General features: G+C 57.0%; 1 protein-coding gene across 1 annotated transcript; it reads left to right on the plus strand.

Annotated features, from left to right (window-relative positions):
- The first annotated feature begins 4,367 nt into the window (after nt 1-4,367).
- Nucleotides 4,368-10,070, plus strand: KVR01_010531 (uncharacterized protein). The gene is made up of 9 exons (XM_044793945.1): nt 4,368-4,627; nt 4,848-6,333; nt 6,409-6,453; nt 6,538-7,113; nt 7,176-7,529; nt 7,587-7,868; nt 7,924-8,477; nt 8,530-9,053; nt 9,122-10,070. The coding sequence occupies exons 2-9, from the start codon at nt 6,231-6,233 to the stop codon at nt 9,456-9,458; spliced, it is 2,775 nt and encodes a 924-aa protein (XP_044640690.1). The 5' UTR covers nt 4,368-4,627; nt 4,848-6,230; the 3' UTR covers nt 9,459-10,070.
- Nucleotides 10,071-10,378: the final 308 nt, after the last annotated feature.

Consider the following 10,378-nt stretch of genomic DNA (forward strand, 5'->3'; position numbering starts at 1 on the left):
AGTATCGCGACATGCACTTGCTGTTTGCGTCACCTGAAACGCATGCTGAAGACTCAGCTTTGAGAGTCAATTTCGTGTCATTCTCTGACGAGCTCGAGCCTGTCATTCTTCTTGCCCTGCTTTGCCCTGTGTGGTCAACTGATATCTTGAAACGTGGGGACTCGCTTATTTGCAGCCACCAGCTGAAGTTTTGGGAAGGTGGTTCGTACCTACGACCTACGCCACATGCAGCAGGGACTTGGCTGGGCACTGGGCCGCCGGCAAAGGATTGTCGTCCTCTTGATTACACAGTGTAGACCTCTGGTGTGTCTCTGCATCTGAGTGCCACACCTGCGGGACATATCCACGTTGCCCGGAATCTCGATGCCACGACGGCAATTGGACATGTGAAACAACTCGACGAATAAGATTTGGGAGCGCAACTTTGCTGCATTTTGATATGCTGGCCCCAAAATCTGGCAAGGTAATAGTTGTGTTCTGTTGAGCCACCGGCTTCATGGCGCCCGGCATATCTCGTCCTCGTACGGATCCCCAATTCGCCGTTCGGTCAGCGACAGGTGGGAGTTGGGTGTGCGAGCACATGGAGGGGAGGGATCATGCCCTGCAGTCCGGGCAAGAATCAAAAGTGCCGAAATGGAACTGGTGGGCATTGCTGAGTGATTCCTGGTCTGGCTCCAAACTGGATGTGCTGTGCGAAGTAGCGAGAGATCGACATGCACCCCATCGCACTCGGTCCGCAAGCAACCGGGCATCGCGTTGGTGTGGTACGACGACAGGTGCTGCGGGTATCTGTACACACTGCAACTCTCCGCCCCGGAAGGTTTATTATTCGGCCAACCGTACCTGCCGGTCGCCAAAAGACCCTGGCTAGCTGTCGCAAGCGGTCTGACTCTGAACTTGACTGGGCTGCTGGGACAGTCGAGGGGGTCATCTCGGCTAACACTGGTCAGGGCAGATCCCCCAGAGAAAATCCACAGGTGTGGGTGGGTAACATGATAGGCTGCGTACATAATGGTGTAGTGTATCAGCATGCGCGTGATGTTATTGGTATTCTGTACTGTACTGGGGAATAGACAGAAGCGCCCTGAGTGCCCACACTCGGTCACCGCTCTGTGACTGATCGAATACAGGCACAATTGATTCGAACTTGACGCCCACTGACCTTGTCCCGCGGCATTTGCTAGTTGCCGTAGCCCCGGGGACCCGAGGCCCAAGGATCAAGTGCGAACACCGCCAGCGCGGAGTCAGCCACAGGGTTGAGCTTCCCCATAGTAAATCTGGATTCGAACCCTGGAGAGACGTCTATAATAGCCATTATTATGCTCCAATAGTCGTATTCGATGCCTCCTTTTGGGTTCGTGAGCTGGCAAAAGCTTGATCAGAAGATGAGTGTTCATTTTGGCGTGTGGGTGTCGAAATGACAGAGCTCAGAGCTGAACGCGTCCACGGCCATTGTAATAGAGTCTGTTCCTCGGGTACCGGAGAACGACGCATTGTATTAGAGTCTGTTTCTCGGGTACCGGAGAACGACGGGTGGGATGTGAGCATGATTGGGGGCTATGGCAGCAATGGGCCGCACCGGGAAGCAAGACCGAGTCAGCGTCGGCCGAGTCCACGATCTGCCTCTATATCGGATGGATCCACGGAGATCCGCCCGACAGGTACCAGGCCGGTTGTGATCCGAAAACGAGGATTCGTACCGGCTATCGCCAACAGCCGCGCGCTGAGTCGGCGATCATGAGCTACGCGGCCGGATCAAGGGTACCAGGGCTGGGATAAACAGGTGGGGAACAGCCTTCTCGCTCGTTGATTACCCTGTCGTATCCGAGCCTTGGGGGAGGCGAATAAAAGGTCCGGTTGCGAGTGACAAGATAGGCATGATTCGTCAGCAGCATGGTCCTGGGGGCGCGGTGAACGCTCGTGGCAGATGGAGTGCAGGTTAGGCCCGGTCAATAGCTGCTGCGCAGTAACGCTCAACAATAAGATACTGGCCCTGACGAGTTCTAACTGCAGGTACCGAGGCATCTGCGCAGGCGGTGGAGCTGCGTTGAGTTTAGACCGGTGGGCGGCCTGCACCAAGTAGCGCAACAGGTCTGGCAAAGTTGACGCAATCAGGCGAAATAGTTCGTGCCGTCAACGGCTGCTAGTTTTGCTCTAGCGCTGTCCCCGTCGTTTCTCAACCTCGCCGCACACCCCCGGCGGGACCCCCTTCCCCAAATTCGAGTCGTGGCCCAGCTAGCAAGATGTCTCTCGGGCCGTCCATAGTACATATACGCAAATCGATCGTGTGACGAGGGCGTCAACCTTCTTTGTTGACCACGTCCCCACGTCCGTACCTTACAGGAAACATGAGACGAAATCGGTCGTGCCGTGCCAAGATAGTCCAGAACACCGAGCGCAAGCCATCGCGCTACGTACCGACGACCAGACGTCATGTCGATCGTAGGTATGGATTTACGTTGCTCCTGGGAGACCTCGATGTCCACACAACAGGCCAACACCGAAGTCAGCTTATTCCCCAAGGGACCCTGCGTCTTGTTGCCCGGGAGAAGCGCGGAACTGCGGTGGTTAACGCGCTGGTTCCATGGCAGAGTAGTACTGCGTGCTTTCGACTCTCGAGTGCCGACCCACCCACCAGCTTCCACATGGCGGAAGATCGAAAAAAAGAGACAGCAGCGAGTGAGGGCACATTGCTTGGGCACCCCCACAAATTACTGCCGGTGGGACGGTGGGCCGCATGGGTCTGAGCTTTGCGCGCGTCTACTTCCTATACCAAGCCTTTCCCATATGATTGCTGGTACTCCGTACTTGGTGCAGGCAAGCAGGTGTAGTAGGTGCAGGTGCAGGCAGTTGCAGGCCCGGGCCAGCGGGGCAGGCCATACCGTGGGCTGGTGAACCATCACAGTACCGGCAGCACATATGCCTCCAGCACGGCACTGTCCGGCCCCTTGTCCCTCGAGATGGCACCCCGGGACGAAGGCACACAAATCAGATTTACACTCGAGCGAAATCGTACGAGTGCTGCGAATCTCGTCGTGGCCATGGGTCCTTTACTGTGGTGGTCGTATTCACACACGTGGGGCGTTGGGTCTCTCAGCGCGCCCAAATAGGCCGAGTCCTTGTCGTGGCAGCCACGGAGCCTGGGATATCCCTCTGTTCCTAGCCCTCTGCACTGACAACACGGGCGTCTCATCCAGTCGACCGCAACTTGGGTTTTTCTTGGCGGATGGGGGGTTTCTGTCTGTGGCGTGCAGGAACTAAAAGGCTGGACAATCTAGTGGGCGTTGGAAGCCCAACGGCGGCGGCGACTGGACAACTGACAGATGACCCGGCCGGCCGGCGGCGTGGAGACTTTGACCCGTGGGAAACGAGGTTACGAGGACAAAAGGTTGGCAAATTTGACACGAGAGCTTGTCGACGGTGGCCCCTATATGCGATCTGATATCGGCTGCTTACGATACCGTTGGTAAGTCGGGACGAGGTGCAGACATGCACCTACTGGACGTAGCACGAGTCTGTCGTGCTACCCAGCCCACCGTAGGTGCAGATAGAGTTTCTGTGGTTCCAGGGCTGGGCGTCTCTGGCCGGGGCCGACAACGGGAGCGGCCCTGTGCCTGTGACGGTGTGTTGAGGTGCCTTTTGCTAGGTGCAGAGCTGGAGAAGGCCCCCACCGGCCGGCCAGATACCCACAGGAAATGGGTACAGTGGCAGTCTTGTTTTTTGACGAGCCACGGCAGAGCGGGTCGGGTAGGGCACGAGGAGCCTGACCGCACGCCAGACTGGCCGGTCGAGGTCGAGTCGTAGTCCCAGTTGCATTGTCCATTCTCGGTTCGAAGAAAAGAGGGCGGCGGCGAGTCGTAAGCACAGGACGCTGCCATGACCGACTGACTAGAGAATGGCAAATCGTCGTCGTGCTAAAACAGGGACAGGCGCAGGCGACCAAGGCATCGACGTCGGCGCAGGCGTCGCCGTTCTTTGTCGCCGCCTGCTGCATGTGCGACCTAGTAGACATCTGAGGACCTAGGTACAGTAGAAGAGAAAGAGCTGGGCAGGCCGGGTAGCACCGACGCATGGTGCAGGTCCAGAGGCAGGCATGCAGGCAGGCAGTCAGCACTTGCCCTAGTTGACGGGCTGACGCCTGACGGGCTCCTGTCACAAGCAAAGACTTGGGGCACACGGGCCTAACGGGCGGGAGACGCCAGCCAGCCAGCAGCCTCTTCGGGTTAGCAGCACACGAAGCTAGCGTGCATCTCTGCCTTGTTCCCTCACACACCCCCCCCCTTTATTAGCACAGGACTGTGGGTAGACCTCAGGGCCAGTGCCTTGGGGAGGCCTGGGCTGTGGCCATCTCCACCTGGCCTGCTCCTCTCGCGCATGTCTGTGCGACCAGGGTCTGCCGCCATTTTTCAGGTGTTTCCTGTCTTCTCCAAAGAGGCCCCTTCATCAGAGCTGGATCGAGAGGGTCCCCCTCGTACGTCGTACCTCACAGCAGCAGCAGTATATCACGCGCACCCACGCAGCCACGGCACCCGCACACACCTCCAGGGGGCTGCCGTCTCTGTCTGGATGGAGCTCGTCGGCGCCGTCAGCCACAATACACAGTATCTGAGCAAGAGGCGGAGACCAGGTACACCCATCAATGCGCCCTAATGATGGATCATGCCCTGCCCTGCCCTGCCTGCCCGCCTGCCCGCCTGCCCTGCACAGTACTGGTCTTGCCTCGTGGAGCCCTTGCTGGGCCCAGGCATAATAGACTCAGACTGACGGCCAGACAGACAGACAGACAGACAGACAGACAGACAGACAAATTGAACGACTGGCTGACCGACTGATTGACTGGTTGACAGACTTGACAGACTGTCAGCCAGCCAGACCATAGAACGCACACACGCAAGCACGTACACATACACACACACATATTGTACCTGTACCTGTACTCTGCTGTACGCTTGCTCTCTCGCACGCATTCGCCCACTCAAACTCGCTTGCACGAACGCACAAACGCACGCACGCACGCAGGCGCTTGCTCACTCACGGCGGGACTCCCGGCTGTCCCTCCCATCTTCCAGCAGCCTCCACTCGCAAATAGACCAGGCTGCCTGTCTGCACATCATCATATTGTGGCCGGGCTTAGCAACCAGAGTGCTCAGACGCTGTTCTATCGTTAGCCCAACCCTTGTCTTGTTCTGCTCTTTTTTTTTTTTTATTCTTTCTTCCACCCGCAGCATCTTCCAATACCAACCAACAACCACACCCCCTCTCTCTCTCTCACACCCCCCTCCCTACCTACCGCCTGCCCCCCCAACCTCAAGCAGCCCACCTTTTTCCTGCTTCCCATGCCCCAGTTCCATGCCCAGTCCCAGTCCCCAGTCCCAAGTCCCAGTCCCACTCCCAGTCTGCCAGTCCAAGTCCCAGTCCCTCCACCCCAGTCCCCAGTCCCTGGTCGTGGTCCCGGCTCCGGCCCCTGGCCCATACCCATACCCATACCCCTACCCCTGGACTCGCCTCGCCTTCCCCTCCATGTCTCGAGTATTGTAATGCAACCTGTACTCCGTACTGCAGAACAGACAAGCAGTACTTACATAGCTCTGTGCCGGGACCTTGCCCTGCCTGCATGTTCCCTGCCATCCCAAAGTCCCAAAAGAGGTTCACCAGGCCCTTTCTCCCTGCCCGTCCTACACAGCAGTCGCTACTCCATGCGTACATGTCCATGTCCCTCCTGGTCTTCAAACTCTATCGCCCTCACCCGCGTCCTTGGACAAAACGGCCCTCCCGACCACACACTCTCGACATCTCCAAGGGAGCTGAAGCCGTGCCCTTTCAAAAGCAGAAACATATCCAGCCCGAACCGACCCATCCGGATCTGGTTTCGACCTCAAGCTGTGTGCACCTGTCACCTGTCACCCGTCTTGTCGCGCAGGACGTAGCAACCTGCCGCTGTGTGCCGACCCGTTACTACAACACCCCGTACCGCACCGCAACCGCACCGCACCGCACCGCACCGCACCGCGCCCGCACCGCACACCACCACCACCACCACCCATTTTTAAGACAACGAACGAGAGCCTCCTCCGACACCATCACGCCTTTCCTACCTTAACCAGTCACCTCGTTGGCAACTCCCAAGAGACCGCAGCACCCATACCAGCAGCAAGTCTCGGGACCATTGGCCCTCTCCTGGCCACAGTCGGTTTTCTTTCAGGACCAACCGCCCCCAGTCTCTCACCACCATGTCCGGCGATCCATCAGCTCGGCGGCTGCTCCCGCAGAGCTCCCAGATGACCAACTTCAGCTTCGCGCCCCAGTCCTACCAGCCAAGGGAAACCCAAAAGAGTGCGCTTCCTATCGCCTTCGAATCCTCGGGGCCTGCCTTTGTGTGCCATGATTATTAACGTTGTCTGTTTCCAGATTATGTCTTCGTGGATGAGCATAATCGTCACAAGCGACTCAAGGGTATGGAACCCGGCCAGGGTGCCCAATTGATTGGACACACCGCGCCCGTCCCTCTCCACCGCCGATGCTAACTGTCTGTCCTAGTTATGAGAGCCTGTGAGGGCTGTCGGAGACGAAAGATAAAGTGCGATGCCGCGACCACTAACACATGGCCCTGCTCTGCTTGCATCCGTTTGAAGCTTCACTGTGTCCGGCCCAACGGTTACGATGGCGCAGCAGAACCTCAGGTCTTCGAGCCCACTCGCCCCGACTACGAGACTCTTGGGGTCCAGGATTTTCGACAGCAGATGCCAATGCATCCTCCTCACCTCATGACTGGCGCCCCCAATCCGTCGCCCATGTCCTCTTCCATGTCCTCGTCCATCTACGCCCCGCAGAGAGGGAGCTACTCCGAGCAGTCAGGACTCTACCAGCCCATGCAGTATCCGGACCACTCACCGCAGCACGGTATCCATTATACTACCGTGCCTGCTTCCGTGGGCGTGGTTGACCACTCTTACGCGCAGGCGCAGTCGCAACAGCCCAATATCTTCCCCACGCCACCCATGCAACAAGCGACGCGTCCTGAATCTCCTCCAGAGGTCTACAACCAGGACCAGTACGGGCAGCAGGACTTGTCAGAAATTCTTGGCACCTTGAAGCTGAATGACGCAGGAACAGGTGAGTCTCTGGATGCCAGGGTCCATTTCGAATCTGTGAGCTTGCTTCTAACACCGGCGAAGCGCCGTACTTGAGCCATAGACTGAGACTAAAGGGCCTGGCGGATGAGGAGCCTCTACTCCCGGAAGACGAGGACTATAAGACGTCCCTGCCACCACTTGTGTCTGGGCCAGGGCTGAAAGTCAGGATACCGCCAGAGCTCATGCCGGACGAAGAGACTGCTCTGCACTATTTCGATCTGTTCTTCAGCAACATCCACCCTTATGTGCCCGTTCTTGACAGGTCGGCTTTCTACCGTCAGTGGCAAACGAACAGGGATTCGATGTCTCCATTGGTCTTGGAGGCTGTCTTTGCTCTGGCTGGAAGGATCGCGGACGAGCCAGGCGAGGGACAGCAATGGCTGGCTTTGGCAACAAGTACGCATTGTGCTGACACTGATTTCCGTCTCCGCGTCGAGTACTGACACCCATCAGGACATGCCGATTCCTTCATGGACACGCCCAGGCTGAGCACAATCCAGGCGCTGTTGTTGATTCTGAAAGCAAGAGAGGCGGCTCCGAGACGCGGCTATTTCTACCGTTCATGGATGAGTGTGGTCCAGTGCGTCCAGATGGGGAAAGAGCTCGGACTCGATGAGCATTTCGAGGACCACAAAGCCGGACGTCCCTGCGACTCCTCTGCGGCCGACTGTGCACTGAAGAGCCGGATATGGCAGACGGTCTTCGTGTGCGAGACCATGATAGGGTCTGCTCAAGGTGTGTTGGCCTGATCAGAATGCTTGACGGCAGTTCGGCTAACATACAAAAACAGGCCGCACGGATCTGTCGGTGGACCTTGATTCAATCGACTTTGGGCTCCCACGCCCATTAGCAGGGGGTGACGATCAAGACTACCAGGTCGCTCGAAACTTCTCATACATGGCTCGTGTTGTGCGCAACGTGGCGAGGATGAACAGAGTCTACTCACGCATCCACAAACACAAAGACTGGGGCTGCGATCCCGAGTTTGTTCAGCTCAACCCTAACGCGACCGCCTGGCTGGAAGAGCTCCCTGCGGACCTTTCGGTCAACTACCCTCCTGATGGCTCCGCGCCATGGCTGTCTTCAGCGTTCATAGGCAACCTGCACTCCTACTACCACCTCAGCATCATTTTGTTGCACCGCCCGCAATTGACGCACCTGGAGCCGACCAGCATGGATGGCCAATGGAAGCACCACATGTTGCTCTGCTACAACTCTGCGAAAACAATCTGCAGGTTACAGGAGGCCACTCTGCAGTCATTCGGCATTCACGGGCTGCAGTGCATGCAGAGAGGCGTCAACTTCACTCTTTACTGCATAATGTCATGCATCGTGCTGCATCTTGTAAGTCCCGCTTCCCTGCGCTCGGCGCCTCTAGTCACCTGACAAGCTCTAGGTTTCTCTCACCTCCCCCGACCCAGACCTAAACTCTGATGCGCGTGAGTACTTCACAAGGCACATGAGGGTGCTGGAGAAGGTCATGCACGCGTGGCCAATGCCCGATGTGCAGAAGCAGATAGACTCCATCCGAGAGGCCTTCTCCGCCGACACGAGGAAGCCTTTCGTGTTGAAGCCTAGTTTCCCGTACGGCAGCCCGCACTCGACCACACGCCAGACCCCGCCACGTCTCAATCCCAATAACTACAGGCCGTCTATCCCTCGCGGATCGATGGACCACCACCAGACGATTGACACCCAGGGCGCCGTGCAGCATTCTCAAGTCAGTTACCCCGGGCAGCACCCAATCACGCCTCCAATCTCGGCGGGTCCTATGGACATGAAGAGTGACTCTCCTGCGGGTCTACAGTTGCCCATGATTTCTGGCAGCCAGGCCAGCTCATCGCAAGCACCCTCGATGCAATCATCCATGCCAATGACTACAGACGGGGGATCTGGGTGGAATCCCTCGAGAATATTTGAGTCAGTATAAAATCGCCTACAGACTTGTTGCGTATCAAGAGGGACAAAACTGACCTTATTTCAAACAGTCAATGGAACAACTCATTCGGTACGCCGTCAGCCCAGTCGGCACCAGTAGTGACTGGTGCTCCACCTCCCAATAGCTCTCTAAGTATTCCAAATTCAGGTGCCACAGAGATTCCTTCGATTCAGGATATCCAACACGTGCACGCCACCGTGCCCTCGGTTGCTGCCGCCGCTGCAGCTTCCCAGATCTCGCCCAGCCAGCAATACTCGTCTGCGCCTGTGCAGACATTCGTTACCCCTGCCATGTGGCAGGACTCTGTGGCCAGTGTCTACGAGGGCGGGTTGAAGCGAGGATGGGACTACGATGCCAGCGGGCTTCCTTTGACAAAACGCAGATAGACGACTTTCACACAGCAACAAGCATGCATACCAAAGCGCTTGGGTCATGTCAGGTTCACCCAATCACGCCGTTTTTTGGCCATCAAGCGGCATCATCAAGGTCTGATGGAGTCCTTCATCACTAAGCAATTTTCCAACTTGGCAAGTCCCTGTATTTCCTGGCGTTTTCTCTGGGGCATTTTAGGCGATCATGGGTGCAACCGGATATGAGATGCATTTGGTTAAGTATTTATGATACCACCAAAATTTTCCAACATTTATGTACTGTATATATACCTTGGAGGGATGATGGGAGAATGTTTGGGGGCGACAGCCTCAAAGAGACGGCCGATTTGTACCAACAATCCAACATGACCGCAGTAATGCGCTTCTGACACGAGACGTTCTCGATTTACTGTCGTCTGCTACTGTAACAGGGAATTGTCCGAGCCAACCTGATGCCAGGAACCAACGCTTCCTAGTCAGAGCTGCAGACCAGTCGAAACAGCGTGGCGAGGAGGAGGTGACCAGGCCTTTCAGGCGTGCCAGCTTGGGATCGATCAATCGAGGGCAAGCTTCCCAGACACCAAGTGTCGCTGCTGGGCTGCGCCTCCGTACCAAGCTTTCCCCGGCTTCAACGAAGCTCATGGTGGGCCCATGTTCAGAATGGTGGCCTCGATCGTGTTGTCATTTGTTCAGCCCCCGCTGTCACTCGCCTGGCCTCAAGGGCCGTACCCGATGGCCCGCTTCGACTGCCGTTCCCTCCATGGCCACCCCGGAATCACGCAGGTCCCATCTGCCCTGGCGACTCAGGATGTTGGCGCTTGTTCCACCACGGGAGATGCTTCACACATGGAAACAGGACTCTGGGGAATTGACGGCGTCTTTTTTTTTTTTTTTCTCTTTGTTTTTCAAATTAGCCCATGACCCTGGGAAAACCT

This window comes from Diaporthe batatas, assembly GCF_019321695.1.
Source record: "Diaporthe batatas strain CRI 302-4 chromosome Unknown Contig00013, whole genome shotgun sequence".
In the NCBI taxonomy this organism is placed as follows: domain Eukaryota; kingdom Fungi; phylum Ascomycota; class Sordariomycetes; order Diaporthales; family Diaporthaceae; genus Diaporthe; species Diaporthe batatas.